Here is a 25,591-nt window from a genome sequence, read left to right as displayed (position 1 = left end):
CACACTTGCTTTTATCTTTTCAAGACTCGACTATTGCAACTCAGAAGCAACTGTCACACCTACAACTGGTTCAGAATTCAACTGCCAGGCTTTTAATGGGTATTAAGTGAAAAGGGACCACATTACACCTGTTTTAGCCTCATTGCACTGGCTCCCTTTACATTTTAGAGTTAATTTAAAAATTTTATTACTTCCTTTTAAAGCCTAACTTGGACTAGCCCCAGAATAAATATTAGACCTCTTAACATTCTGTGAGCTTGAACATTATCTAAGATCACCTAATCAGTTACTCCCCATTGTTAGCAGGTCCAATTTTGTGACCAGAGGGGATCAGGCTTTTGCTGCCAGGGCCTCAAACTGTGGAATGCATTTCCTATATACATCAGACTGTTGACATCTGTGTCACCATTAAACAGTTGAAAACCTACTTTTTTAGGATTCTTGTAATGTACGGATGTCAAGTGTGTGTGTGTGTGTGTGTGTGTGTACATATATGTATATTTATCTTTATGTGTAGATATGTGTTCATGTGTGCACATATTTGTTTTTATCTGTTTTATTTATTTTATCATTTTTACTGGATTTTATTATATTGTTTTATCTGCTTTTATCACCTTGTTTCATCTCTGTAATATTCTATTATATTTGTTCTTGATCTACCTTAGCATTGTTCTGTCTCAATAGTTACTCTCACTGTCTCTACTTTTATTTAATCTGTTCTGTTTTTATTGCCTTGTGAAGCACTTTGTAACATTTGTTTTGAAAAGTGCTATTTAAATACATTATTATTATCATTACATATTCACCATCTATTTTGCTTAATAAACTCTAGTGCCCTGGAAGGTTGCTTGCAGCTATATCTATAGTTTTATTTTTCATGTCATGTTACCATGTTGTACACTACCAGAAAAGCCAGGGGCTGTGTCTGAAATCAAATTTACGATATAAAGCACTACATTTATCCTACACCATTTAATTTGAGTGTCTGAATGCTGACTGTAAATATATCTACTATATAGTGCCCTCAAAAATTCCACAAGGGCATGAAAAAAGTAGTGTCCATGGCATGTACATAACTTTTAATGATTAGTGAGTGTCCAAAATCTCGATTTACTGCTCACTACTGAGTAAACTTTTTAGTGTTTATTATATAGGGAGTAGTGAATGGGTGAATAATGGAGTGATTTCTGACACAGCCATATATTATTATTAGGGTTGGGTTCTGAAAACTGGTTTCATAGCACGTTGATAAAATATCCCTATTACAATCATTGGTTGAAATGACAATCGTTGCTTGTGGCAGAATATATCAGCTGCAGCTAATTAATGTTAATAGAGTTGTAAAGTAGGATTAGCTATTTCCCATTCATTTTTATCATAGATAATGTTACGTGACTCGCAGTTTGAGCACTTCTACAGTTTGGATTGGCCTTAGAAAATAACTGGTTCTTTAGTAAAAAGTCGATACGTTTCAGGGTAGAAGTTAACTATGACTCCAAAGGTGTATTTCAGCAAGAAACAGCCAATCACCAAGGTTTGAATTCTGTCACATGTGCTGCTAACAGTGGGCGGAAGCTAAAGATTAGGGTGTTGAGAAAACTGATTTTACAATCTACAGAGTGAATCAGTTCACTTCTTATTTCTGGGTCTTTTTTAGTGAATTCAGCAACTATAGCTACTGTTTACAACGGACAAATCATGTCTCAGAAATGAAGTTCAAATAACTGAAATTCATAATATAAACTAGAGCCCGACTGATATATCAGTCAGCCGATATTATCAGCTGCCATTGGCCTATCAGATATAATGGCGTATACATTATATGTTTACTTTTTAAAGTTATATAGGCAGCATTTGATGTATATTTGATACTTTTTTAAATTCAAGTTTAATATAATTTCTATTTGTGTTCTTTTATTTATAGTTATTTATAATTATTAAAATCCCAGTGAAGTCTACTGTTTCAGTAAAATGATATCATTTTGGACAATAACATTTATTGTCAAACTGTAAAATACTATGCCTTCATTACATATTTAAGGCACAAGTGATTGATATTTGAGGGATCATTGCAAAAAACACATATGATAAGATAAACTATGATAAGATATGATATGATAAGTAATAATGTTACGCTAAAAAGCAATAATTCTGAACTGAGACCTGAAGTATTTGAAGCAAGCAGCTCCTGAAAAATTTGGAGTGCATGAGCGAGTAGGCTACACCTGTCACCTTTCAAAGTGTCAGACACATATTTTATCAACATTTCATATCTGATGATCTTCAGGTTGTGAAGATTACGTTGACCAAAACAAAACTCAAAACAATATTCTTTCTGCTTTTTTATCCAACATAATGTGGTTACAGATCTTAGTAAAATCTTTGAGCTTTAGTTACAATGTAGTTACAAATGTTGAATGCTGAACCTAAATAAAGTAAATAAGGGATTTGAAAGGATTTGGATTAAATGAGCAAATTTGACATTGGATTCTGATTTAATGAAATGCTATTTTAATGAAGAGTGTTTGGAAATATATGATGATACACCATGCAGAGATAAAGAGAGAGATGAAAATGGCATAATATCTAGATGTATCAGATTTTTATATTATACTGAGCGAAATCACAAAGTACACAACTGTGAGAGGAAAATAGACTGATGTCATTCAGACAGATCCAGTTAACGAATAAGGCTGTTTCAATGCCTCTGTCTCTCTGGGTGTCGCCTCAGAGCAATTCTTTGGTGCCACCCATGATTAATGCAGCTATGAAAGGGTTTCTCTTTCACCAAGCACTGTGGGAGAACGGTTTCTTTCGTTCTTTCTTTCTTAGCCATTTTGCTTTCCTCCCAATGTGACCTGATTTAGTCACAGAGTGTGAAACTGATTTGGACTCATTTACATGCTAATGCCATAAAGAGAGGTGAAATGATGTGTACGTATCACATCATTGATTCTGGGGGATATCACCACAGTTGGAAAAAATTATCTGCAGTTTAAAACACATAATTCAAACACTTATTATTCATTCAGGAAATAAAATGAAGGAAGGCGCTCTTCATGGTGCATCATGAAGTACCATACCACGTTGACACACAACAAAGAGAAATATGTTGTTTATGGTACACAGAGGTACTACATTTATCTGTTAATCTATCTGTGTTTAATATGTTTCTCTGGTTCTTAGAAGGATATGGTTCTGCTCGCTTATGCATTGGGCTTTATACCAAGAAATACAATCATCAAATTGAGCAGAGTTTTCAAACCAAACAAATAGAAATTGTATAGTGTTAAAGTGTCACAAATCTTAATATTACAAATGGTTATTGTTCTGTTCATTTGCTACTCAGGATGAGTTGTGAAATTTAAAGAAAAAACACATATTACCATCAAATTTGTAATTAGTCTGAAGCAAAGAGCTTTTTGAGAGGTCTGACTAAGATTTCTCTGTTATGAGGCTATCAGAGAAATAATTTAAACTAAATTATAATATAAAGCAACAGTTGGGAATGACTCATTTTTGTTTATTCATTTTTGATACATTAGTACATCCAGCTCGCAAAGATGTGCTTGCATCTTACTCGTTTCAAAGCAGCTGTCTTTTTATTGATTATTTTGCATTTATTTCTGTCTGATAATTTCAAAGGACCTGGGTTGATCATAGGCTTTGATCTGAATTCAAGCTGGCATCTTCAGAAAGACGGTATGCATCTTCACTCAATGGGCAACCAGGTGTGCAACAGAAGATTTCTGAGATGACAATGTTTGAGATTTTTTTCACCTCATTCCACTTACCAGCAGCAGTCAAAAAATAATTAGGCTAGAACCAATAAAGATCTGAGGAGTTCTGATTGTGTAACTCAATGTGTTGAAGCAAATGAGCATTTAAAACACCAGTAAAGATCATCAGGTTTGTTGGTCAGAAGAGATTTAGCACACTACTTTTGTTTTTTGAAGACCTTTGGCTAGTGACAGTTTGGCCTTGGCCTTCACACTGGTCTCAGCACAGTGACATTTTTAACACTCAGTAAAGTGTAAACGTCACATTCTGCTGGCAACAAGAACTTGTCAGCCTGCAACATCTCTCACAGACCTCTCCATGCTTCAACTAACAACTGCTTCGATATTGATTATCTGAAGGTACGGGTCACTGACATGTCAAGAATGCCAAGACTTTAAAGCAAGTGTTTGATGCATTCTGGAGACAGACTTCTCAAACCATGATGGGTTTTACAGCATGACCAGAGGAGCAGGACAAAGAGCTGTTGTTAACAATGAGAGGAGAATATCATAACAATGAAGTTATTGTCAAGATAACTGATGCATGCTGTGAAAGCTAGCTTGCTGCTTTATCACTGGCACACAGGTGATTTCTTGTTCTTTTTCATAGTCTCTGAATGGAAAATGTTAAAAGTGTCTTTGCACACGATCTATAGCGATCTACAGCTGAACCCATCACAGAGCTCTCAAGGTTCTTGTACCCACAGAGAAAAAAACAACCAACAGTTCAAAGACTGGCTCACATTTTAAGAACTGTCAGGAACAATGAAACAGGAGATGTCAAAACAGTGCCCCTTTAGGGATGGGAATCGAGAACCAGTTCGAAATCGTCCAATCCATCGGAATCGTATGCCTCTGAGCTTATCAATTCCTTTTATCAACATGCCGACATGTTTTTTTGACAGTTGTGCATTGCAAAACAATAACGTCACACTCATGTATCTACGCTGCTGGAAACAAGAAGGAGTCATGGCGGAGAGGAAGTAACGGTCCAAAGCGTGGTTTAATTTCATGACGAAAGATAACAACAGCGCTAGTTGTATCGTCTTTAAATGATCGTTTCAAGTAAGGGTGGAAATAGCAATATGCTGAACCATCTTTCAACACAACATGGGCTTAAATTCCAGGAATGCCATGTATTCGACACTCTACACATGAGTGTACGTCCGGCAGGATTAGCAGAATTTTTCTTTGACTAAGAAAACCTAAATGAAAACGCACACCTGCGTCACATGCACGCCTTTTTTCAACAGTTGCGTTGATGTTGAAAACCTGTGTAGGCCTACTCTTGTCCACACAGAAAATTGATCAGGAATCAATAAGGGAATCGATAAAGAATCAGACCGATAAGCAGAATCAATAACGGCATTGGTAGCAATAAAATCTTATTGATTCCCATCCCTACAAAACCACGCCTCACTGATCCACAGTGTATCCACCTGTATTTCTGCATGTTTTCTTTACCTGTTAGTAAAAGGGCCATAAGAACATCATATACTGTATATCCCTGAGCAGAAAGTCAACACTTCACTTATTCAAGAATAATGCTTGTCCTCTCAAAGACCTATAAAGCCTCATCAGATCGATAATATTCAGTGGATGAGAGCTATAGGCGATAGCTCCTTCTCTAAATCAAAGAAGTCTCGTGAGAGTTTTTTTTTAAAAGCATGACAAAGGCAGAAACATACATCACACATTCAAGGAAAAACACAAACTGAATGAGACAGCGCTGTCAAAACAACTTGAGTAACACTGATGCGGCTGTCATATTAATGTGTGTGATACTTGAACAATGTCAAGGGCTGGACAACAAGGGCTGACCCAACTCCATCAGGATATCCACACTTCATTTTGAGAAAACGCACTCTGAATGTAATACAGCCTAACATTTCGTATGTCTTATTGCATTATGTGTTGGTGGCAGGCTGGAGAAACAGCCATAAGACCTCTTGAGTCCCTATACAAACAAACTCTAAAAACTCTGCCAATGCATTTCCATCACTGTAGGGTACTGGAGAAATACAATTTACTGAGCTTTGAGAATTTTAGATTATTCTCAAATTTGTGCCTAGTTTATAAAATTTTAAATGGTTTGGCCCCTCCTTCACTACGTGGCTTTGTGTACACTCGCTCGGTAAGTTCTATTAGATCCTCCAGAATATCCTCTATACGTGATTATACCGTACCATTTCGTCGCACTGCATTTGGGCAATCAGCTCTCTCTGTGAAAGCCACAACTCAGTGGAATGTCCTACCTGATGATATGAAGAGCTGCAGTTCCATCAGTATGTTCAAAACCAAATTAAAAAATCTGCTAAAAGCTACTCAGCTCTGTAACCACTGAATCTAAATTTCAGCTCACGGTCTTCTCATGAACGCAAGTAATCTTGCTTTTGATTTGACAAGCTTACATTATTAATTTCTAGTTGACATTGTGGGGGTATGTGAAGTGCTATTGTGTGTAGCTCTGTATTTTGTATTATGTGTCCTGTGTGTTTTTTGCTTTGTACTGTTTGTTATTGTGCTGTTATAGCCTATGTTTTGATTGTGACCTGCCGAAGGGACTGCAGATGAAAATTAGCTATAAGCTAACTCTGGTACAGAGTTAGTAACATTTATGTTTAACACTGTACATGGTGCCAATAAATACATAAATAAATAAATGTTGTGGTATGAGAAATTATATCCCAGATGTATCAGATCGCTTAAGCTTTCAAAAATATGTATCAATCCAGTGTCCCATCCGTATATTGTGCCATGATCACTGGGTACAGAGTTGAATACAGCATTTTCAGATCAAGCTTGTACATGAATGTCAAACTGAATATGTAAAGTGGATGCTTCTTAGGAGCAGAATCCTCATCTGATATGTGATGGTGAGTCAGTTATCTTTGTAGCTCTGACTGTTTTAATGTAATCAAGGCCACATGTGATCCACGAAACCATTCTCCCTTGTGATGAACAGTGAATTGTGATTAGTCTATAAACTCTGAGGACAGAATGTAAAAAGAAAAACAGCTGCTGGCAAACCGAAAACCAGAAGATTAAAGCCCTGCCTGTGCAAACAGAACAGCCAGCAAAGCTGTGCGATCCAAAGTACACACTCTGTAGATATATTAGGTTATTGTGTTATTTCAAATTACCTTACGAAACCAGTAGGGATAGAAAGGATCAGCATATTTTTCAGTCAGTACATTTAGAGGTGAATGTCAGCCTTAAATTCTTTTTTGCTATTGACCACTCAGCCAGACTCGTGACCACTCAGCTATAATTCATATATGTGTTTTCTATATTATTATACAGCTCAGTGTTGGTTTGTGAAGATAAACAGCAGAGAGACAGGCTGTAGTGATGATGTCATCTTGAGACAAATCCTCTACGGTAAGTGAATAACAGAACAACTCACAGGACACTATGACAGCAGCCATGGTGATTTCACTTGAATACATGGTTATTTTCTGATTCACAGTCATGATCCCTGCATTCACATAGAGCCAATTTGGACGCAATATCCGAAACAAGTATTACTGGCCCTGCAGTGCTGTTCATGTAAGAACAACTGTAAAAATGTTGCCTGATGACATCATCATCAAGTCATGATGCTCTGATATCCACCGTATGTAGACTATTGTCTGTGTTTTGCAGATAGTGCTGAAACGAGTCAGTTAATTGATTAGTTGGTGGGCAGAACATAAATGGACAACAATTCTGATAATCAATTAATTGCTTTAGTTATTTGTCACGGTAAAACGTCTGGTTCCAGCTTTTCAACTGTGAGGGCTTTGCTGCATTTTCTGTTTTGTGTCATTGTTTGGACTGTTGTTCGAATTAAACAAATAAACTATTTGAAGAGTCTCCTTGGGCTCTGGGAAATATTTATTGATATTTTTCTTTCTTCAATTATTCGTGAAAATAACTAGTCCAAAATCATCTGAACAGTATAACCTAAATTCTGCATTATCCTTGCATTTTCTCATTGAAAGGGTGCCTTGGAGGCCTAGGGGTTAAGATGCCGACCATGAACCCCAATATCCCAAGTCATGTCATTCCCCATCCCTCTCTCTCCTCTCATCTCTCCACTGTCCCTGTCCAATAAAATGCCCAAAAACTTACAAAGATGGGCACGCTATCTTAGTTTTCAGAGTAGTTAGTTCCTCTGTTTTGAAAGGGATTTCCTCTGTAACTACACAGAAATAAATTATATCCAAATAAAATAAATCCCAGTGAATTTAACCTACAAGAAGCTCTAATGTGTAAATTATACCTAGCCCCCCTCATCTGTAATTCCTCATTACCTCACAGGTTCACAGCTCATCCTTTACAAGCTGGATACTGAGTTGGGAGAAAATTTGTTTGCTGTAATTGCTTACACAAACCCTTTTTTTTTTTTTTTTTACAGCAACACAGTTGTCTGTAACAACACTGCAGCACCACTCATATTACAAACACCTCATCATAAATCATTGTTTCACTTGCTTTTTTTGTCTTTATAAGTTGAACATCAACGCCCACCCTGCAGCCCTTTGCATAGGTTTCATTATCTTGGAATCCTTTGTTTTTGCCAAAGGGCATAGCAGTCTGTTATTTTACCTTCGCCCACACGAATTATATGAGGAGAGTAGAGTACATAAATGTTTGGTATGTGAAATCCATAGCTTACAAAGCAAAGCTTTTAAGAAGATATTACACATGATATTATATAATGGATAACTGATTTCCCTGTGGCGGTGCCATTCATGGTGCTAGGGCAGAGTCATTACTCATAAAGGGATATTTCTGTGTAGCCAACCTAGTAACAAGTACATTTAGGTCAGTTGTCTAAATAGGCTGATGATTTAATCACAAATTTCCAAACAGTTATCATTATCTTTCCTAATTTGTGCAGCAGGGCTGCTGGAGGCTGTTGTCCTATTCTGCCTCCTCCCCCAGAGTTCAATTTAGTATCCTCCGGCTGCAGCATGAATAAGATCCTAGCAGGCTGCAGGTAGTGTGTTTGTCCTTCAGTGCAGGAGCTATACAGAAAACTATCACAGGCTACGGAAAAGGTGAGACAAAGCAGGGGCGTGAAAGAGATACACACAATGGGACATTGTAGAGGAAGCGAGGACAGACCTACAGGAAAAGGTAGGAAGTGAAGAGAGACATAAGAATGACCCACAGGGACTGAGGCAGAAAAGACAACTTGGCATGCCAACTTTCAACATAGGAGCAAGTCAACATGCTGTGTGCATCCTCCAAGGTCTTATAGGTTTCTATCACGGCTCTCCGGGGGCCCCTCACTTTCTCTAATAGTCACGCATTACTCTCCTCTATCTGCCCTCATCCTCTATACCCCTGGTCATCACTCTCTTCCTCAGCTGCGCCACAGCTACTCTTTCTCACTCTGTCTGTTCTCCACTCCCCACTGTACAAACCCCTTCTTCCATGTTTACACTGTCCCACTGTTAACCTTGTTGTTTGTATGAGAGTTTTTTCAGAAATGTCTATTTTATCAGCTGTCCCCTTGTTGTCACACAGCATTAAATGTCTCTGTCTACTCACTACTAACACTACATACTGTATGTTCAGATTAGTAGATCAATCATAAAGGCTAAGATATGAGTGACTGTACCAATTTAATGACAGAATTTTCATAAAGAGGCTGCAATGTGTCTTGAATTTCAGCCCATTAACTAAATGTTTACTTTTGAATTCATTTTAGTTGAATATATCAATCAAATGAGTATATATTACTGAGGGACCTGCAACACATGTTGAATCATTTAACATATAGCAAAATATTGAATGGAAGCCATAAAGATTTACATCATAGCAAAAGCTATGAGGTTTACAGCACTGTTATTAACTTGATGCAGCTTTACATGTACTGAATATTCCACTGTGTACTGGCGTCGTCTCCAGGGACAACATTGCTGTTGTGAGAGAAACCAAAAGAAGCAGGCTTGCACTTTAAACACCAGACAGCCTGCAGGGATATCATACAAGTGGATGATGGCCATTCTGCATGACTGGATGAGGACATCATATGATGCAAAACAGACCCTGTGTGCCTGTCCCCCGCTCCCCCTGAACAATGAACAGCCAGACACAGCGCCCGTCAGCAATTGCCCTCCCCTGTGGCCGGGACTGGCACGGAGTGGTACACAGCAGGCACTAAAGGATACACAAATTGTCCTCTAAAATACACCTTCCTCACCATCCCTTAAAGTCACTGCACAAGGAATCAAACAACTTGGAAAAACCAGCATTTTCAGAAGCTATTCTGATGGACTTGTTTGCAGAAGTATAGTCTACCTCACACAGTTTTTAACTTCAACCTTTCTTGGCAACATGAATCAGAGCTTATGTGTCATTCAAAGGTTAGACATGTAAGGGGGTAATGTAACAGGATGTACATTAAGAAAACGAGTTGATATCAGGGTTGAATGAGCCATTTCCACAAAGAGGAACTCTGGTTTCCTGCACATGCCTGGGGTGCCGTTTAATAAAACGATGCAGGGAAAGGAATTGGACCATTAAGGACATCTAAAAATTAATGACCTTCCTCATCTTGTGAAACACTAAAGGCCTATGGCAAAATAACTACAATCGATAATTTTAGGCGGCTGCGCATAGATGAATCACCGAGAATTGTAGCAGTAGGTGTGAGCAGACTTACAGCTGCAATCTTTTCTGAGTTGCAGCAGGAATAAATACCACACACATTGTAAGCCAGAGTTGTTAAAGCGACAAACGTTTTACGGTTGAAGCTCACCGCCCCATTGTTAACACTGATGCTGAGGACAAATCCCCAGGCTGAGCAGATCAGCATCCACCGCTCCTCCTCCGGATGCCTTAGAGGAGGAATACTATAGCCTCGCTGGACGGAGCAGGGGCAAATCGATGTTTACTTACGATTAGCTGCCTTATTATGACATTTTCATAAAAGTATATCCTACCTGGAGAATTTCATGTGCTGATCAATTCACCTCCTTTCGGTAGATGTGGGAGATGGTGCTGTCTGGTCGGCGCATCGCTCAGTGTGTCTCACCCACAGAAAGCGTACTGAGGCACAGTCTGACAGCGGCGCCCCGGAACGAGTATAACATAAAACCAGCACACTGCAGTTGTCTGGTCGGTACACCGCCTGAACGAGATCCAGCTAACTACCCCACCCGAGCAGCGCGAGATCGACGCTACTGCTGGCATCAGATATCCAAATTATTCACCCAAACACTGCATATGTTGTTTTGAGTGCAGGGGTTCCCAACATTTTTGGCCTGTGACCCCTTAAAATAAAATAAGTCTTCCTGGGACCCCTCGTCACATGTCACATGTTGATTATTGTCTCTATTCATCTATTTTTGTAGACAATTAGGCCTATCGATTAAATTTCCCCACAGTTTAAGGTTACATCTTCAAATGTTTGTTTTGTTTGACTGACAGTTTCTCATCATGTTCTACAAAGAAAAGCAAGTAATCATAACATTTGTTTTACATTTTTGCTTAAAAAATAACGAAAACAGTTATTAAATTATTAAAATAGTTGCTGATTAATCTTCTGTCAATCGACTAATTGACTAGAACTTGCAGCTCTAGAAAGATTTATTATTGTTTTTGTTTTTTGAATAACTTTTAGAGGCTTGAAGAGGTCATTTGCAGAAATCCACAAGAAAATAAAGCAAAAAAAAAATTGTGTCCAAAATTTTTTTTTTTTTTTTTTTTTCCATCTCGTGACCCCTTTGATTAATCCAGCAACCCCTTGTGGGGGTCCCGACACCCAGGTTGGGAACGAGCCCCCAAGAACAGCACTGGGCTGTGAAGCCAATTTGACATAGCAGTCAAACTGTGTAATTACATTACATGATGCTATTAGGCCAAAAAAGACCTTTTCCCGTAGAGTTACATTGTGAAAGATACATTTGTAAATCAGCAGATAATTTTTTTCAGCGTCACAACCCCTGTTAAATGACTCGTCTCACTATCAGAATTTGATTTGTTCGGTCCAATCACATTTCAAAAGTCTAGAAGAGCCGCACGGTTGAATTATTCTAATCCCATTCAAGTTAGCCGGAGGACTAAAGCGGAAGTAGCCGGCTTGGCCGACAAAAATCACTAGTGCGCTTGTTCTATCTGTATATATATAATTTTCTATTATTTTGTATACAGTATATATAGCATATATAATGACAACCAGGAATCTGAATGTTTCTTTATCAGATTTATACAAGTTTTGTAAAAAGGGTTTGTTCACAAAAAAATACAGAAAAACATATATTCTCACCTTAGTGTTATCCAAGCTGCTTGTTTTGAGATATCTAGCTTGCATTTCTTTGATCACCCCAATAGAGGTGAATGGAATTTCATTTGTGATGCTCAAAGCACTGAAATATTGCATTTTAAATATTCAACAGCAATAATGTCTTACTAGAAAAAAAAACGCATTTGTAGAGATTACTTCTTTTGTAGAAAGTAGTTCCGAAATTAACTGTTGACTCTGATATTTGTGGATTATTCAGAGTAACAGTAACCCTATTAAACTCATTCTGGAGGTTGTTTTTAATTGTTATCATTGTTTCTATTGCAAACTGTAACCACAGTGGATCAGCCCTGGAATTTATTGTGTTATCCATGCTGAGGTGAAACATTTTCATTCATTAGCATAAAAATTAAACTAAAACTTTAAATTAATAGTGATAATGAGTCTCATAACAAAGAGCATTCCCTCTAATGTGCTCCAGCCTCAGTTGTCTTTTGGAGGCCAGCGCTGCCACTGAGTGGCCATGTCTTAACAGTACACCTGAATGAAGCACCAACAACACAACCACAGATGGACAGGGTAGAAATCTGTCACATTAAATCCAGAAATGCCACAGAGAACCAGACGTAATCCCTTTATGAAGCAACATTATTTTACCAACAGAGAACTGGGTGGGTGTGACCACTGTATAGGAGGCTGCCAGGCCATAAAAGCTGGCCCATGTGATCACTCTTTCTCTCCTTTCATCCTACTGACATCTACCTTGCATCACCTTCTTTTACACTTTTTATTTTTTAAGTTTGGACTAATTATTGCTATTTTTGGGTGATCTCTTAACGAATTGCCTCTGCAAAAAAAAACAATGTAATGTATTAAATGTAGGGAATTTTGTTCTGGTTTCTTGTCTTGATGTTTGGGCTTTAGCTGTGTAATCAATAAGTCCAACACTAGAAATGTCTTTCATTAGTTTATTAAAAGTCAATAGTTTTTGATAGGGAAAATCTTGTACTTGTTGAATAATTGTTGAAGAGACTTCACAGGCACCAGTGTATGCTTACTTGAATATATGGAGTTTATTGAAAACAAATATCTGAGCTCAGAGAAGCCTTTGGCACAGTGTACACATGGATATAGTCATACCAAAAACTTAGCACAAGCAGGAAAACAATCACTTCTTATAGAGTTGCTCAGGTCACGCCATCAGGGAGGGGAGGAACAACGACACTAGGTGTCAGAATGAACTCTAACTGGAAAATAACGCAGGCAGCTGTTGTTACCCATCCAAAGTTACAACCTTATCTCCCAACCTGGCGCCGTGAACCTACAACATCTCTTTTATGAGACCTTAGAGGCCATAGTCAGGTCCTGCAAGCCAGAGTGAGGCCCTGTAGATAAAAAGACTTAGCCCATAAATTGAACATTGAACATCTATCCTTCACAAATGTGCATTTTTTCTCTCAGTTTTCATCCTCAATATTTCTTAGGCAGTCCTTTTGGCCTGTAAACGTTGGGATCTCCTCCATTCCGCCCATGACGGTTTGCCCTCTGATCAGCCTCAGCGTCCTCATTACCATGACCCGTTTGTTCCTGCGCCCATTCTCTGGCATCACTGAAAGGGGAAAATAGAAAATTAATATCCACACAAGCAGATGACAAAACAAGCACTTTCTAAAAGCTAGTTACAAAGTGTTATACAAAAGGTCCAGGATCGGAAAGATTGGAAGGATGTAATATAAAATTAATAAATAAATGCAAGGCTGTGGCATTCTGAAGTAGCGAGGTCTGTACAGGTTATATTGGCATAGACAGGCATACAGATAATTGTGATATTTCTAATCGTAAATTAGCATTATTCTGAGGTGTTTTCTGATAAAAGCATGAATTGTAGTTTTGAAGTTCTTTGCAGTTAAAAAAAGACCATCTTATATGTTATGAAGCTACAGGAAGCAGTACTGCACCACTGATTTCACACAAAAGATATCGTTTGAAGATAGTTAATTACAATTTGAGGAAATTAGGCTATGGGAAAAATCTGGACCTATAATGATGACTTCAAATTTATCTGTATTTCACTGAGCAGTGTCAATTTTAAACCTCATCAAGTTAATCCTGCTAATTGCTTAATCAGGTGATATTATTATGATTATATGAGAAATCGATCTGGTTGTCATCTGCATAGAAATGAAAGCACCTGTAATATATACATGGAAATAATGAAGGGCCGAAAAATGATCCTTCCAATACTCCACAATAACTCCACTTTGATCCTATTGGAGGTTTCTTCACAAGAATGTCTGGAAATGTTTTAATTTGCAGGTCCTTTAATTTTTTACTAATTTCCTAGAAATTTTCTGAGTAATTTGCAGGTAATTTGTAGGACCTGTAAAATAAAGTGTTATAGATTTCTTGTGAACAAACAAACTAATATGCAAAAGCCAATCACTAACCGAAGACTGTTTTCTACTCTTTGTCCCTCACCTTATAACCCTAGCAGCCCATCTGCCTCCAGCTCCTCTTTGGGCAGCATCACGGTTCCCTCTAGCATGAAAGTACTTGTCAGAGTTTTTCCAGTTGGCCTCCTTCATGTCTCTGTATGCTCGATGCATGTCACGAGCTCCTAGCCAGAGGAAAGGACAGGGTTCAATGAAATGTATGAGATAATTCATAAAAAAGACATGCATTCTGGATCTATGATGTACAGTAAAATTATATACATTGTTCATGAGGAGACTCTGAAAAGGCCATTTTCTAACCTTGGGCAGCTTCGACAGGAAACTTGTACCACTGGGCGTAGGATTCCACTATTAGAATCAGAACTATTCCTGCTATCAGCAACTTCATGGTTTTAGATGTCTAATAGGGAAATAAAAACAATTACATACAGTACATCATAAAGATAACACAATATTATATACAATAATTTATATTATTCAAGTCCTGTTACTGAATTAAAATCCAAACTTACTTTGAAGTTCCTGCAGAGATGATAATGAGTCTTAGTAGATCTTACAAAATCTTTCAGTGAGGACCCTACTGATCGGACTCTTCTTATATTCTGTTCTGAAATGAGCTAGACTGTAGGACTTCCACATGATGGAAATTCCACTGCATTTGAGAGCTGACTGGGTACCCGAAATGTCAACCAAATAAACTCAGGATATTCCTTGGTTGTGCAACTGCAGTAATTAAAGACAGCTGGGACTCCTCAGATGCCCAACATGCCTTTTAGTAGACATATCCATGATATTCAGGCACAACTTTTGGGGGTTAAACACTGCATATTACTATATTTAGCAAGTTTGTTGACACAGCCAATAGTACAAATATTCATTCATTCAGATCCTATAGATCTGAATGATATGTCAGGATATAGATCCAAGATATATCAGTCCTTTTGTTCTTTGATGGCCAGAGCTGTGAAAAAAAAACAAAAAACTTTATTCTTTCTGCACTCTCCTTAAATGTTAATAAATTTAATTCCATTGTATTTACTGCAACAGTGAACATATACAACAACATTACACAGGTTAAAGTTAGTTACAAGTTTCTTGGGTGGTTGAATGGTGTGTGGATCAAAGTAGTGAATCCTACAGCTGTCCTTTAGTCTTCTAAAATCCCTTTGTTTCTTCTTAAGAATATCTCATTTCTTGTTGTTGTTATTTATAGAAGAAAGGAAAAATACAAAAGTAATAAAGCAGAGGGAAAAACAAAAAATAAAGCAAAAAAACAAAAAGTCAAAACAAAGCAAAAAAGCAAAAGGACAAAAAACATATAAATGCACAGGCCCTTGAGCTGCCTTTGACACTAACCTGGCATCTTTTCATACAAGCCAAACTCTGAAAACACCCCAAAAAGTCCTTTGACAAGACATGCTGCAGTGTTGAGGACATTTCTAGGTTCCCCAAAGATTCATATGAAGCAACATGCTGAACAATAATTACTATCTTTTTGACTGAAGTCGCAACATTGCTTCTAAACCCAAACAAAGATGGCAACTGGAAGTGACTCATTTCCCAACTTATTATCTATGGCACAAGAAAAATATGAATTCTTAATATATGAGTTTGGACACACCTTCCCATCCACTTGAATGAGAAAGTGTATCCACATCCAGTACCAGTCACACGTTTTAGGCACTAAAAGTAAAGTGAAGAAGCTTTCAATAATAATGCCAAGAATATTTTTTATTTATCAATTAACTTCATTCAAAGTTCAGTAAACAGAAGAAACCTAAATGAAATCACTATTTGGTGTGACCACGCCTTGCCTTTAAACGGCTCCACTTCTCCTCACTACACTTGCACACAGTTTTTCAAGGTACTTGCAGGTAGGTTGTTCCAAGCATCTTGGAGAAATTGCTACAGTTCTTGTGTGGATTTAGGCGTCTCAGTTGCTTCTTTTTCTTCATGTGATCCCAGACTGACTCAATGATGTTGAGATCAGGAATCTGTGGTACCATATCATCTGTTGCAGGACTCCTTTTTCTTCTTGTTGCTGAAGATAGTTCCTTAAGACTCTGGCTGTATGTTTGGGGTCATTGTCATGCACCAGAATAAATTTGAGACTGATCAGACACATCCCTAATGATATTGCATGAGGGATGAGAATCTAAACATCCAAATTGCCTAACACTTTTGCACAGTACTGTATATATATGTAATTCCCTATTATTTTGTATACAATATATATAGCGTATATAATGAGAACCAAAAATTAAACTTAGAACATCTCCTAAAAGAGGTCCATCATGTAAAAGTTCAAAGGTGTGACTTTTTTGTTCTTGCCTTCAGAGCAATCTGAACATTTCTTTATCAGATTTATACACGTTTATAAAAAGGGTCTGTTCACAAAAAATAAAGAAAAACATATATTCTCACCGTAGTGTTATCCAAACAGCATGTTGTGATATATCCAGCTTGCATTTCTGTGATCACCCCAATAGAGGTGAATGGAATTTCATCTGTGATGCTCAAAGCACTGAAATATTGCATTTTAAATATTCAACAGCAATAATGTCTTACCAGAAAAAAGGTTTTCTTCAAAAGTCGAAAGTAGTTCCAAAATAAACTGTTGACTCTGAAATGTATGAGATAATTCATAAAGATTAGATCCTACTACATTGTAGGATTTTTACATGATGGAAAGTCCACCGCATTTGAGAACTGACTGGGTACCCAAAATGCCAGGCAAACAAACTCAGGATATTCCTTGGTTGTGCAACTGCAGTGATCAAAAACAGCTGGGACTTCTCAGATGCCCAATATGCCTTTCAGTAGACATATCCATAATATTCAGGCACAACTTTTGGGGGTTAAACACTGCATACAATATATTTAGCAAGTTTGTTGACACAGCCAATAGTACAAATATTCATTCATTCAGATCGTAAAGATCATCCATCAAGCACAGGTCAAGAGATCTGTGACCATATCACTCCTGATGGGTAGGAATACACAAAGGTATGGATACCTCACTGACTCTCGAGTAGAGATTTAGGACATTGGTCTAATTGGTTTCATTAGATATTAGATCTTCACAACATCTTGTCCAGTCCAAATACTGCACTCTCTTCAGTATCCAATCATATATTAAATCCTGTTTCAAATCTTTAAAAAAATAATGATGAGGGTAAATGTTTATGATATGTGATCTACCTGGATTATAATATTAACATATAATACATAATTTGTTAGCTATTTCCAGAAGGGGAGGAAGAACGAAAGCAATTCTGATAATGTTTCATGATTGTGCAACTAAATGTACATGATTGAGATGAGACTGCTTGCCACTGGTTGTAAATGATAAAATTCCCATTTTCAAAAACTGAACTCTGCATTATGATTTAACAAAGTTGCTCTGTGGAAACACAAAAAGGTTCAAATTCCTCAAAAGCCTTAACTGAGCTTTTACCAGATTTTACCTTTTGTCTAATAGGATGTCAGTCATTTTGTTCTTTGATGGCCACAGCTGTGAAAAAAAACAAAAAACTTTATTCTTTCTGTACTTTCCTTAAATGTTAATAAATCTAATTCCATGATATTTACTGCCAAACAGTGAACATATACAACAACATTACACAGGTTAAAGTTAGTTACAAGTTTCTTGGGTGGTTGAATGGTGTGTGGATCAAAGTAGAGAATCCTACAGCTGTTCTTTAGTCTTCTAAAATCCCTTTGTTTCTTCTTAAGAATATCTCATTTCTTCTTCTTGTTGTTGTTTATAGAAGAAAGGAAAAAATACAAAAGGAAAAAAACAAAAAAGTAATAAAACAAATGAAAAAGCAAAAAACAAAAAGGCAAAACGAACCAAAAAAGGAAAAGGACAAAAAACATACAAATACACAGGCCCTTGAGCTGCCTTTGACACTAACCTGGCATCTTTTCATACAAGTCAAACTTTGAGAAAAACCCCAAAAAGTCCTTTGACAAGACATGCTGCAGTGTTGAGGACATTTCTAGGTTCCCCAAAGATTCATATGAAGCGACAATGCTGAACAATAATTACTATTTTTTGCCTAAAGAGGCAACTAATTATTATCTATGGCACAAGAAAAATATGAATTCTTAATATATGAGTTTGGACACACCTTCCCATCCACTTGAATGAGAAAGTGTATCCACATCCAGTACCAGTCACACGTTTTAGGCACTAAAAGTAAAGTGAAGAAGCTTTCAATAATAATGCCAAGAATATTTTTTATTTATCAATTAACTTCATTCAAAGTTCAGTAAACAGAAGAAACCTAAATGAAATCAATATTTGATGTGACTACACTTTGCCTTTAAACAGCTCTTCTTCTCCTCACTACACTTGCACACAGTTTTTCAAGGTACTTGCAGGTAGGTTGTTCCAAGCATCTTGGAGAAATTGCTACAGTTCTTGTGTGGATTTAGGCGTCTCAGTTGCTTCTTTTTCTTCATGTAATCCCAGACTGACTCAATGATGTTGAGATCAGGAATCTGTGGTGGCCATATCATCTGTTGCAGGACTTCTTTTTCTTCTTCTTGTAGAAGATAGTTCCTTATGACTCTGGACTGATCAGACGCATCCCTGATGATATTGCATGAAGGATGAGAATCTAAACATCCACATTGTCTGACACTTTTGCACAGTACTGTATATATATAAATTTCTATTATTTTGTGTACAGTATATACAGCCTATATAATGAGAACCACAAATTAAACTTAGAACACCTCCTAAAAGAAGTCCATCATGTAAAACAAGTTCAAAGGTGTGACTTTTTTGTTCTTGACTTCAGAGGAACCACAGTGGATCAGCCCTGGACTTTATTGTGTTATCCATGGTGAGAACATTTTCATTCACTGGCATATAAATTAAACTAAATCTTTGAATTAATAGTGATAACAACAAAGAGCATTCCCTCTAATGTGATCCAGCCTCAGATGTCATTTGGAGGCCAGCGCTGCCACTGAGTGGCCATGTCTTAACATTACAGCTGAATGAAACACCAAGAACACGACCACAGATGGACAGGATGGAAATCTGTCACATTAAATCCAGTAAAGTCACAGAGAACAAGGCTTAATCCCTTTATGAAGAAACATTATTTTAAAAACAGAGAACTGGGGGATTTGACCACTGTGTAGGAGGCTGCCAGGCCATAAAAGCTGGCTGATGTGGTTGTCCTTTCTTTCCCTTCATTCTACTGACATCTATCTTGCATCACCTTCTTTTACACTTTTTTTGCCTTTTAGGTTTGCTAAAGTTATTATTGCCAGTTGTCACTGAATTATTTTGTTGTGTCATTACTGTCCAGTATCAAATCATGGTGTCACTGGCACATTATATTTGTTCATTAATCCATTCACTATTGCTTTTGTCTGGGAGTTACAATAATGGTAAGGATTGATTTTGGATGCATTATATTGGATTTAATGTACTGGAATTAAAGTGATATTGGATAAATTACTGCTATTATTGGGGGATCTCTCAATGAATTGCCTCTGCAAAAAAATCAACGTTATGTATTGGAGGGAATTTTGTCCTGGTTTTTTGTCTTGAGATTTGGGCTGGACCACAAACACTTTCTGATGGGGAAAATGAAAGTCTGAACTTTGGCTGTGTAATCAATAAGTCCAACACTAGAAATGGCTTTCATTAGTTTATTATAAGTTGATGGTTTTCATCGTCAGTATTTTTCAGGCAGTCCTGCTGGCCTGTAAATATTGGGATCTCCTCCCCCCCGCCCATGGTGGTTTGCCCTCTGATCAGCCGCAGAGTCCTCAGCACCATGACCCGTTCGTTCTTGCACCCATTCTCTGGCATCACTGAAAGTGGAAAATAGAAAATTAATATCCACACAAGCAGATGACAAAACAAGCACTTTCTAAAAGCTAGTTACAAAGTGTTATACAAAAGGTCCAGGATCGGAAAGATTGGAAGGATGTAATATAAAATTAATAAATAAATGCAAGGCTGTGGCATTCTGAAGTAGCGAGGTCTGTACAGGTTATATTGGCATAGATAGGCATACAGATAATTGTGATATTTCTAATCGTAAATTAGCATTATTCTGAGGTGTTTTCTGATAAAAGCATGAATTGTAGTTTTGAAGTTCTTTGCAGTTAAAAAAAGACCATCTTATATGTTATGAAGCTACAGGAAGCAGTACTGCACCACTGATTTCACACAAAAGATATCGTTTGAAGATAGTTAATTACAATTTGAGGAAATTAGGCTATGGGAAAAATCTGGACCTATAATGATGACTTCAAATTTATCTGCATTTCACTGAGCAGTGTCAAGAGCTGTCAAGTAGTTCCAAAATTAACTGTTGACTCTGATATTTGTGGATTATTCAGAGTAACAGTAACCCTATTAAACTCATTCTGGAGGTTGTTTTTAATTGTTATCATTGTTTCTATTGCAAACTGTAACCACAGTGGATCAGCCCTGGAATTTATTGTGTTATCCATGCTGAGGTGAAACATTTTCATTCATTAGCATAAAAATTAAACTAAAACTTTAAATTAATAGTGATAATGAGCCTCATAACAAAGAGCATTCCCTCTAATGTGCTCCAGCCTCAGTTGTCTTTTGGAGGCCAGCGCTGCCACTGAGTGGCCATGTCTTAACAGTACACCTGAATGAAGCACCAACAACACAACCACAGATGGACAGGGTAGAAATCTGTCACATTAAATCCAGAAATGCCACAGAGAACCAGACGTAATCCCTTTATGAAGCAACATTATTTTACCAACAGAGAACTGGGTGGGTATGACCACTGTATAGGAGGCTGCCAGGCCATAAAAGCTGGCCCATGTGATCACTCTTTCTCTCCTTTCATCCTACTGACATCTACCTTGCATCACCTTCTTTTACACTTTTTATTTTTTAAGTTTGGACTAATTATTGCTATTTTTGGGTGATCTCTTAATGAATTGCCTCTGCAAAAAAAAACAATGTAATGTATTAAATGTAGGGAATTTTGTTCTGGTTTCTTGTCTTGATGTTTGGGCTTTAGCTGTGTAATCAATAAGTCCAACACTAGAAATGTCTTTCATTAGTTTATTAAAAGTCAATAGTTTTTGATAGGGAAAATCTTGTACTTGTTGAATAATTGTTGAAGAGACTTCACAGGCACCAGTGTATGCTTACTTGAATATATGGAGTTTATTGAAAACAAATATCTGAGCTCAGAGAAGCCTTTGGCACAGTGTACACATGGATATAGTCATACCAAAAACTTAGCACAAGCAGGAAAACAATCATTTCTTATAGAGTTGCTCAGGTCACGCCATCAGGGAGGGGAGGAACAACGACACTAGGTGTCAGAATGAACTCTAACTGGAAAATAACGCAGGCAGCTGTTGTTACCCATCCAAAGTTACAACCTTATCTCCCAACCTGGCGCCGTGAACCTACAACATCTCTTTTATGAGACCTTAGAGGCCATAGTCAGGTCCTGCAAGCCAGAGTGAGGCCCTGTAGATAAAAAGACTTAGCCCATAAATTGAACATTGAACATCTATCCTTCACAAATGTGCATTTTTTCTCCCAGTTTTCATCCTCAATATTTCTTAGGCAGTCCTTTTGGCCTGTAAACGTTGGGATCTCCTCCATTCCGCCCATGACGGTTTGCCCTCTGATCAGCCTCAGCGTCCTCATTACCATGACCCGTTTGTTCCTGCGCCCATTCTCTGGCATCACTGAAAGGGGAAAATAGAAAATTAATATCCACACAAGCAGATGACAAAACAAGCACTTTCTAAAAGCTAGTTACAAAGTGTTATACAAAAGGCCCAGGATTCGAAAGATTGGAAGGATGTAATATAAAATTAATAAATAAATGCAAGGCTGTGGCATTCTGAAGTAGCGAGGTCTGTACAGGTTATATTGGCATAGACAGGCATACAGATAATTGTGATATTTCTAATCGTAAATTAGCATTATTCTGAGGTGTTTTCTGATAAAAGCATGAATTGTAGTTTTGAAGTTCTTTGCAGTTAAAAAAAGACCATCTTATATGTTATGAAGCTACAGGAAGCAGTACTGCACCACTGATTTCACACAAAAGATATCGTTTGAAGATAGTTAATTACAATTTGAGGAAATTAGGCTATGGTAAAAATCTGGACCTATAATGATGACTTCAAATTTATCTGTATTTCACTGAGCAGTGTCAATTTTAAACCTCATCAAGTTAATCCTGCTAATTGCTTAATCAGGTGATATTATTATGATTATATGAGAAATCGATCTGGTTGTCATCTGCATAGAAATGAAAGCACCTGTAATATATACATGGAAATAATGAAGGGCCGAAAAATGATCCTTCCAATACTCCACAATAACTCCACTTTGATCCTATTGGAGGTTTCTTCACAAGAATGTCTGGAAATGTTTTAATTTGCAGGTCCTTTAATTTTTTACTAATTTCCTAGAAATTTTCTGAGTAATTTGCAGGTAATTTGTAGGACCTGTAAAATAAAGTGTTATAGATTTCTTGTGAACAAACAAACTAATATGCAAAAGCCAATCACTAACCGAAGACTGTTTTCTACTCTTTGTCCCTCACCTTATAACCCTAGCAGCCCATCTGCCTCCAGCTCCTCTTTGGGCAGCATCACGGTTCCCTCTAGCATGAAAGTACTTGTCAGAGTTTTTCCAGTTGGCCTCCTTCATGTCTCTGTATGCTCGATGCATGTCACGAGCTCCTAGCCAGAGGAAAGGACAGGGTTCAATGAAATGTATGAGATAATTCATAAAAAAGACATGCATTCTGGATCTATGATGTACAGTAAAATTATATACATTGTTCATGAGGAGACTCTGAAAAGGCCATTTTCTAACCTTGGGCAGCTTCGACAGGAAACTTGTACCACTGGGCGTAGGATTCCACTATTAGAATCAGAACTATTCCTGCTATCAGCAACTTCATGGTTTTAGATGTCTAATAGGGAAATAAAAACAATTACATACAGTACATCATAAAGATAACACAATATTATATACAATAATTTATATTATTCAAGTCCTGTTACTGAATTAAAATCCAAACTTACCTGAAGTTCCTGCAGAGATGATAATGAGTCTTAATAGATCTTGCAAAATCTTTCAGTGAGGACCCTACTGATCTGACTCTTCTTATATTCTGTTCTGAAATGAGCTAGACTGTAGGACTTCCACATGATGGAAATTCCACTGCATTTGAGAGCTGACTGAGTACCCGAAATGTCAACCAAATAAACTCAGGATATTCCTTGGTTGTGCAACTGCAGTAATTAAAGACAGCTGGGACTCCTCAGATGCCCAACATGCCTTTTAGTAGACATATCCATGATATTCAGGCACAACTTTTGGGGGTTAAACACTGCATATTACTATATTTAGCAAGTTTGTTGACACAGCCAATAGTACAAATATTCATTCATTCAGATCCTATAGATCTGAATGATATGTCAGGATATAGATCCAAGATATATCAGTCCTTTTGTTCTTTGATGGCCAGAGCTGTGAAAAAAAAACAAAAAACTTTATTCTTTCTGCACTCTCCTTAAATGTTAATAAATTTAATTCCATTGTATTTACTGCAACAGTGAACATATACAACAACATTACACAGGTTAAAGTTAGTTACAAGTTTCTTGGGTGGTTGAATGGTGTGTGGATCAAAGTAGTGAATCCTACAGCTGTCCTTTAGTCTTCTAAAATCCCTTTGTTTCTTCTTAAGAATATCTCATTTCTTGTTGTTGTTATTTATAGAAGAAAGGAAAAATACAAAAGTAATAAAGCAGAGGGAAAAACAAAAAATAAAGCAAAAAAACAAAAAGTCAAAACAAAGCAAAAAAGCAAAAGGACAAAAAACATATAAATGCACAGGCCCTTGAGCTGCCTTTGACACTAACCTGGCATCTTTTCATACAAGCCAAACTCTGAAAACACCCCAAAAAGTCCTTTGACAAGACATGCTGCAGTGTTGAGGACATTTCTAGGTTCCCCAAAGATTCATATGAAGCAACATGCTGAACAATAATTACTATCTTTTTGACTGAAGTCGCAACATTGCTTCTAAACCCAAACAAAGATGGCAACTGGAAGTGACTCATTTCCCAACTTATTATCTATGGCACAAGAAAAATATGAATTCTTAATATATGAGTTTGGACACACCTTCCCATCCACTTGAATGAGAAAGTGTATCCACATCCAGTACCAGTCACACGTTTTAGGCACTAAAAGTAAAGTGAAGAAGCTTTCAATAATAATGCCAAGAATATTTTTTATTTATCAATTAACTTCATTCAAAGTTCAGTAAACAGAAGAAACCTAAATGAAATCACTATTTGGTGTGACCACGCCTTGCCTTTAAACGGCTCCACTTCTCCTCACTACACTTGCACACAGTTTTTCAAGGTACTTGCAGGTAGGTTGTTCCAAGCATCTTGGAGAAATTGCTACAGTTCTTGTGTGGATTTAGGCGTCTCAGTTGCTTCTTTTTCTTCATGTGATCCCAGACTGACTCAATGATGTTGAGATCAGGAATCTGTGGTACCATATCATCTGTTGCAGGACTCCTTTTTCTTCTTGTTGCTGAAGATAGTTCCTTAAGACTCTGGCTGTATGTTTGGGGTCATTGTCATGCACCAGAATAAATTTGAGACTGATCAGACACATCCCTAATGATATTGCATGAGGGATGAGAATCTAAACATCCAAATTGCCTAACACTTTTGCACAGTACTGTATATATATGTAATTCCCTATTATTTTGTATACAATATATATAGCGTATATAATGAGAACCAAAAATTAAACTTAGAACATCTCCTAAAAGAGGTCCATCATGTAAAAGTTCAAAGGTGTGACTTTTTTGTTCTTGCCTTCAGAGCAATCTGAACATTTCTTTATCAGATTTATACACGTTTATAAAAAGGGTCTGTTCACAAAAAATAAAGAAAAACATATATTCTCACCGTAGTGTTATCCAAACAGCATGTTGTGATATATCCAGCTTGCATTTCTGTGATCACCCCAATAGAGGTGAATGGAATTTCATCTGTGATGCTCAAAGCACTGAAATATTGCATTTTAAATATTCAACAGC

The 25,591-nt window shown here is 37.2% G+C and overlaps 3 protein-coding genes across 4 annotated transcripts in view; all 3 read right to left on the bottom strand.

Annotated features, from left to right (window-relative positions):
• Positions 1 to 11,267, bottom strand: part of apba2b (amyloid beta (A4) precursor protein-binding, family A, member 2b) — a 71,365-nt gene extending 60,098 nt beyond the window's left edge. The window contains exon 1 of the mRNA XM_042416659.1: positions 10,718 to 11,267. The gene's annotated coding sequence lies outside the window, so the exon portion shown is untranslated. The remainder of the gene's footprint in view (positions 1 to 10,717) is intronic.
• A 1,800-nt stretch (positions 11,268 to 13,067) lies between these two features.
• On the bottom strand, positions 13,068 to 14,630 carry LOC121899185 (serum amyloid A-1 protein-like). Of its 2 annotated transcripts, XR_006096644.1 has the most exons (3): positions 14,497 to 14,630; positions 13,363 to 13,627; positions 13,068 to 13,325 (listed from the first exon to the last, which is right to left on the bottom strand). XR_006096644.1 is itself a non-coding variant. In XM_042414841.1 (2 exons), the coding sequence occupies exons 1-2, from the start codon at positions 14,622 to 14,624 to the stop codon at positions 13,489 to 13,491; spliced, it is 267 nt and encodes an 88-aa protein (XP_042270775.1). In that variant the 5' UTR covers positions 14,625 to 14,630; the 3' UTR covers positions 13,068 to 13,488. The 2 variants fall into 2 exon arrangements, 1 of the variants encoding a protein (XP_042270775.1); XM_042414841.1 differs by having other exon boundaries at positions 13,068 to 13,627.
• A 7,003-nt stretch (positions 14,631 to 21,633) lies between these two features.
• Positions 21,634 to 23,660, bottom strand: LOC121901650 (serum amyloid A-5 protein-like). The gene is made up of 5 exons (XM_042418551.1): positions 23,550 to 23,660; positions 23,338 to 23,437; positions 23,063 to 23,201; positions 21,929 to 22,193; positions 21,634 to 21,891 (listed from the first exon to the last, which is right to left on the bottom strand). The coding sequence occupies exons 2-4, from the start codon at positions 23,423 to 23,425 to the stop codon at positions 22,055 to 22,057; spliced, it is 366 nt and encodes a 121-aa protein (XP_042274485.1). The 5' UTR covers positions 23,426 to 23,437; positions 23,550 to 23,660; the 3' UTR covers positions 21,634 to 21,891; positions 21,929 to 22,054.
• Positions 23,661 to 25,591: the final 1,931 nt, after the last annotated feature.

This window comes from Thunnus maccoyii, chromosome 1, assembly GCF_910596095.1.
Source record: "Thunnus maccoyii chromosome 1, fThuMac1.1, whole genome shotgun sequence".
NCBI lineage: Eukaryota > Metazoa > Chordata > Actinopteri > Scombriformes > Scombridae > Thunnus > Thunnus maccoyii.
The sequence above is the reverse complement of the archived record's forward strand: the minus strand, read 5'-3'. Positions and strand labels throughout refer to the sequence as shown.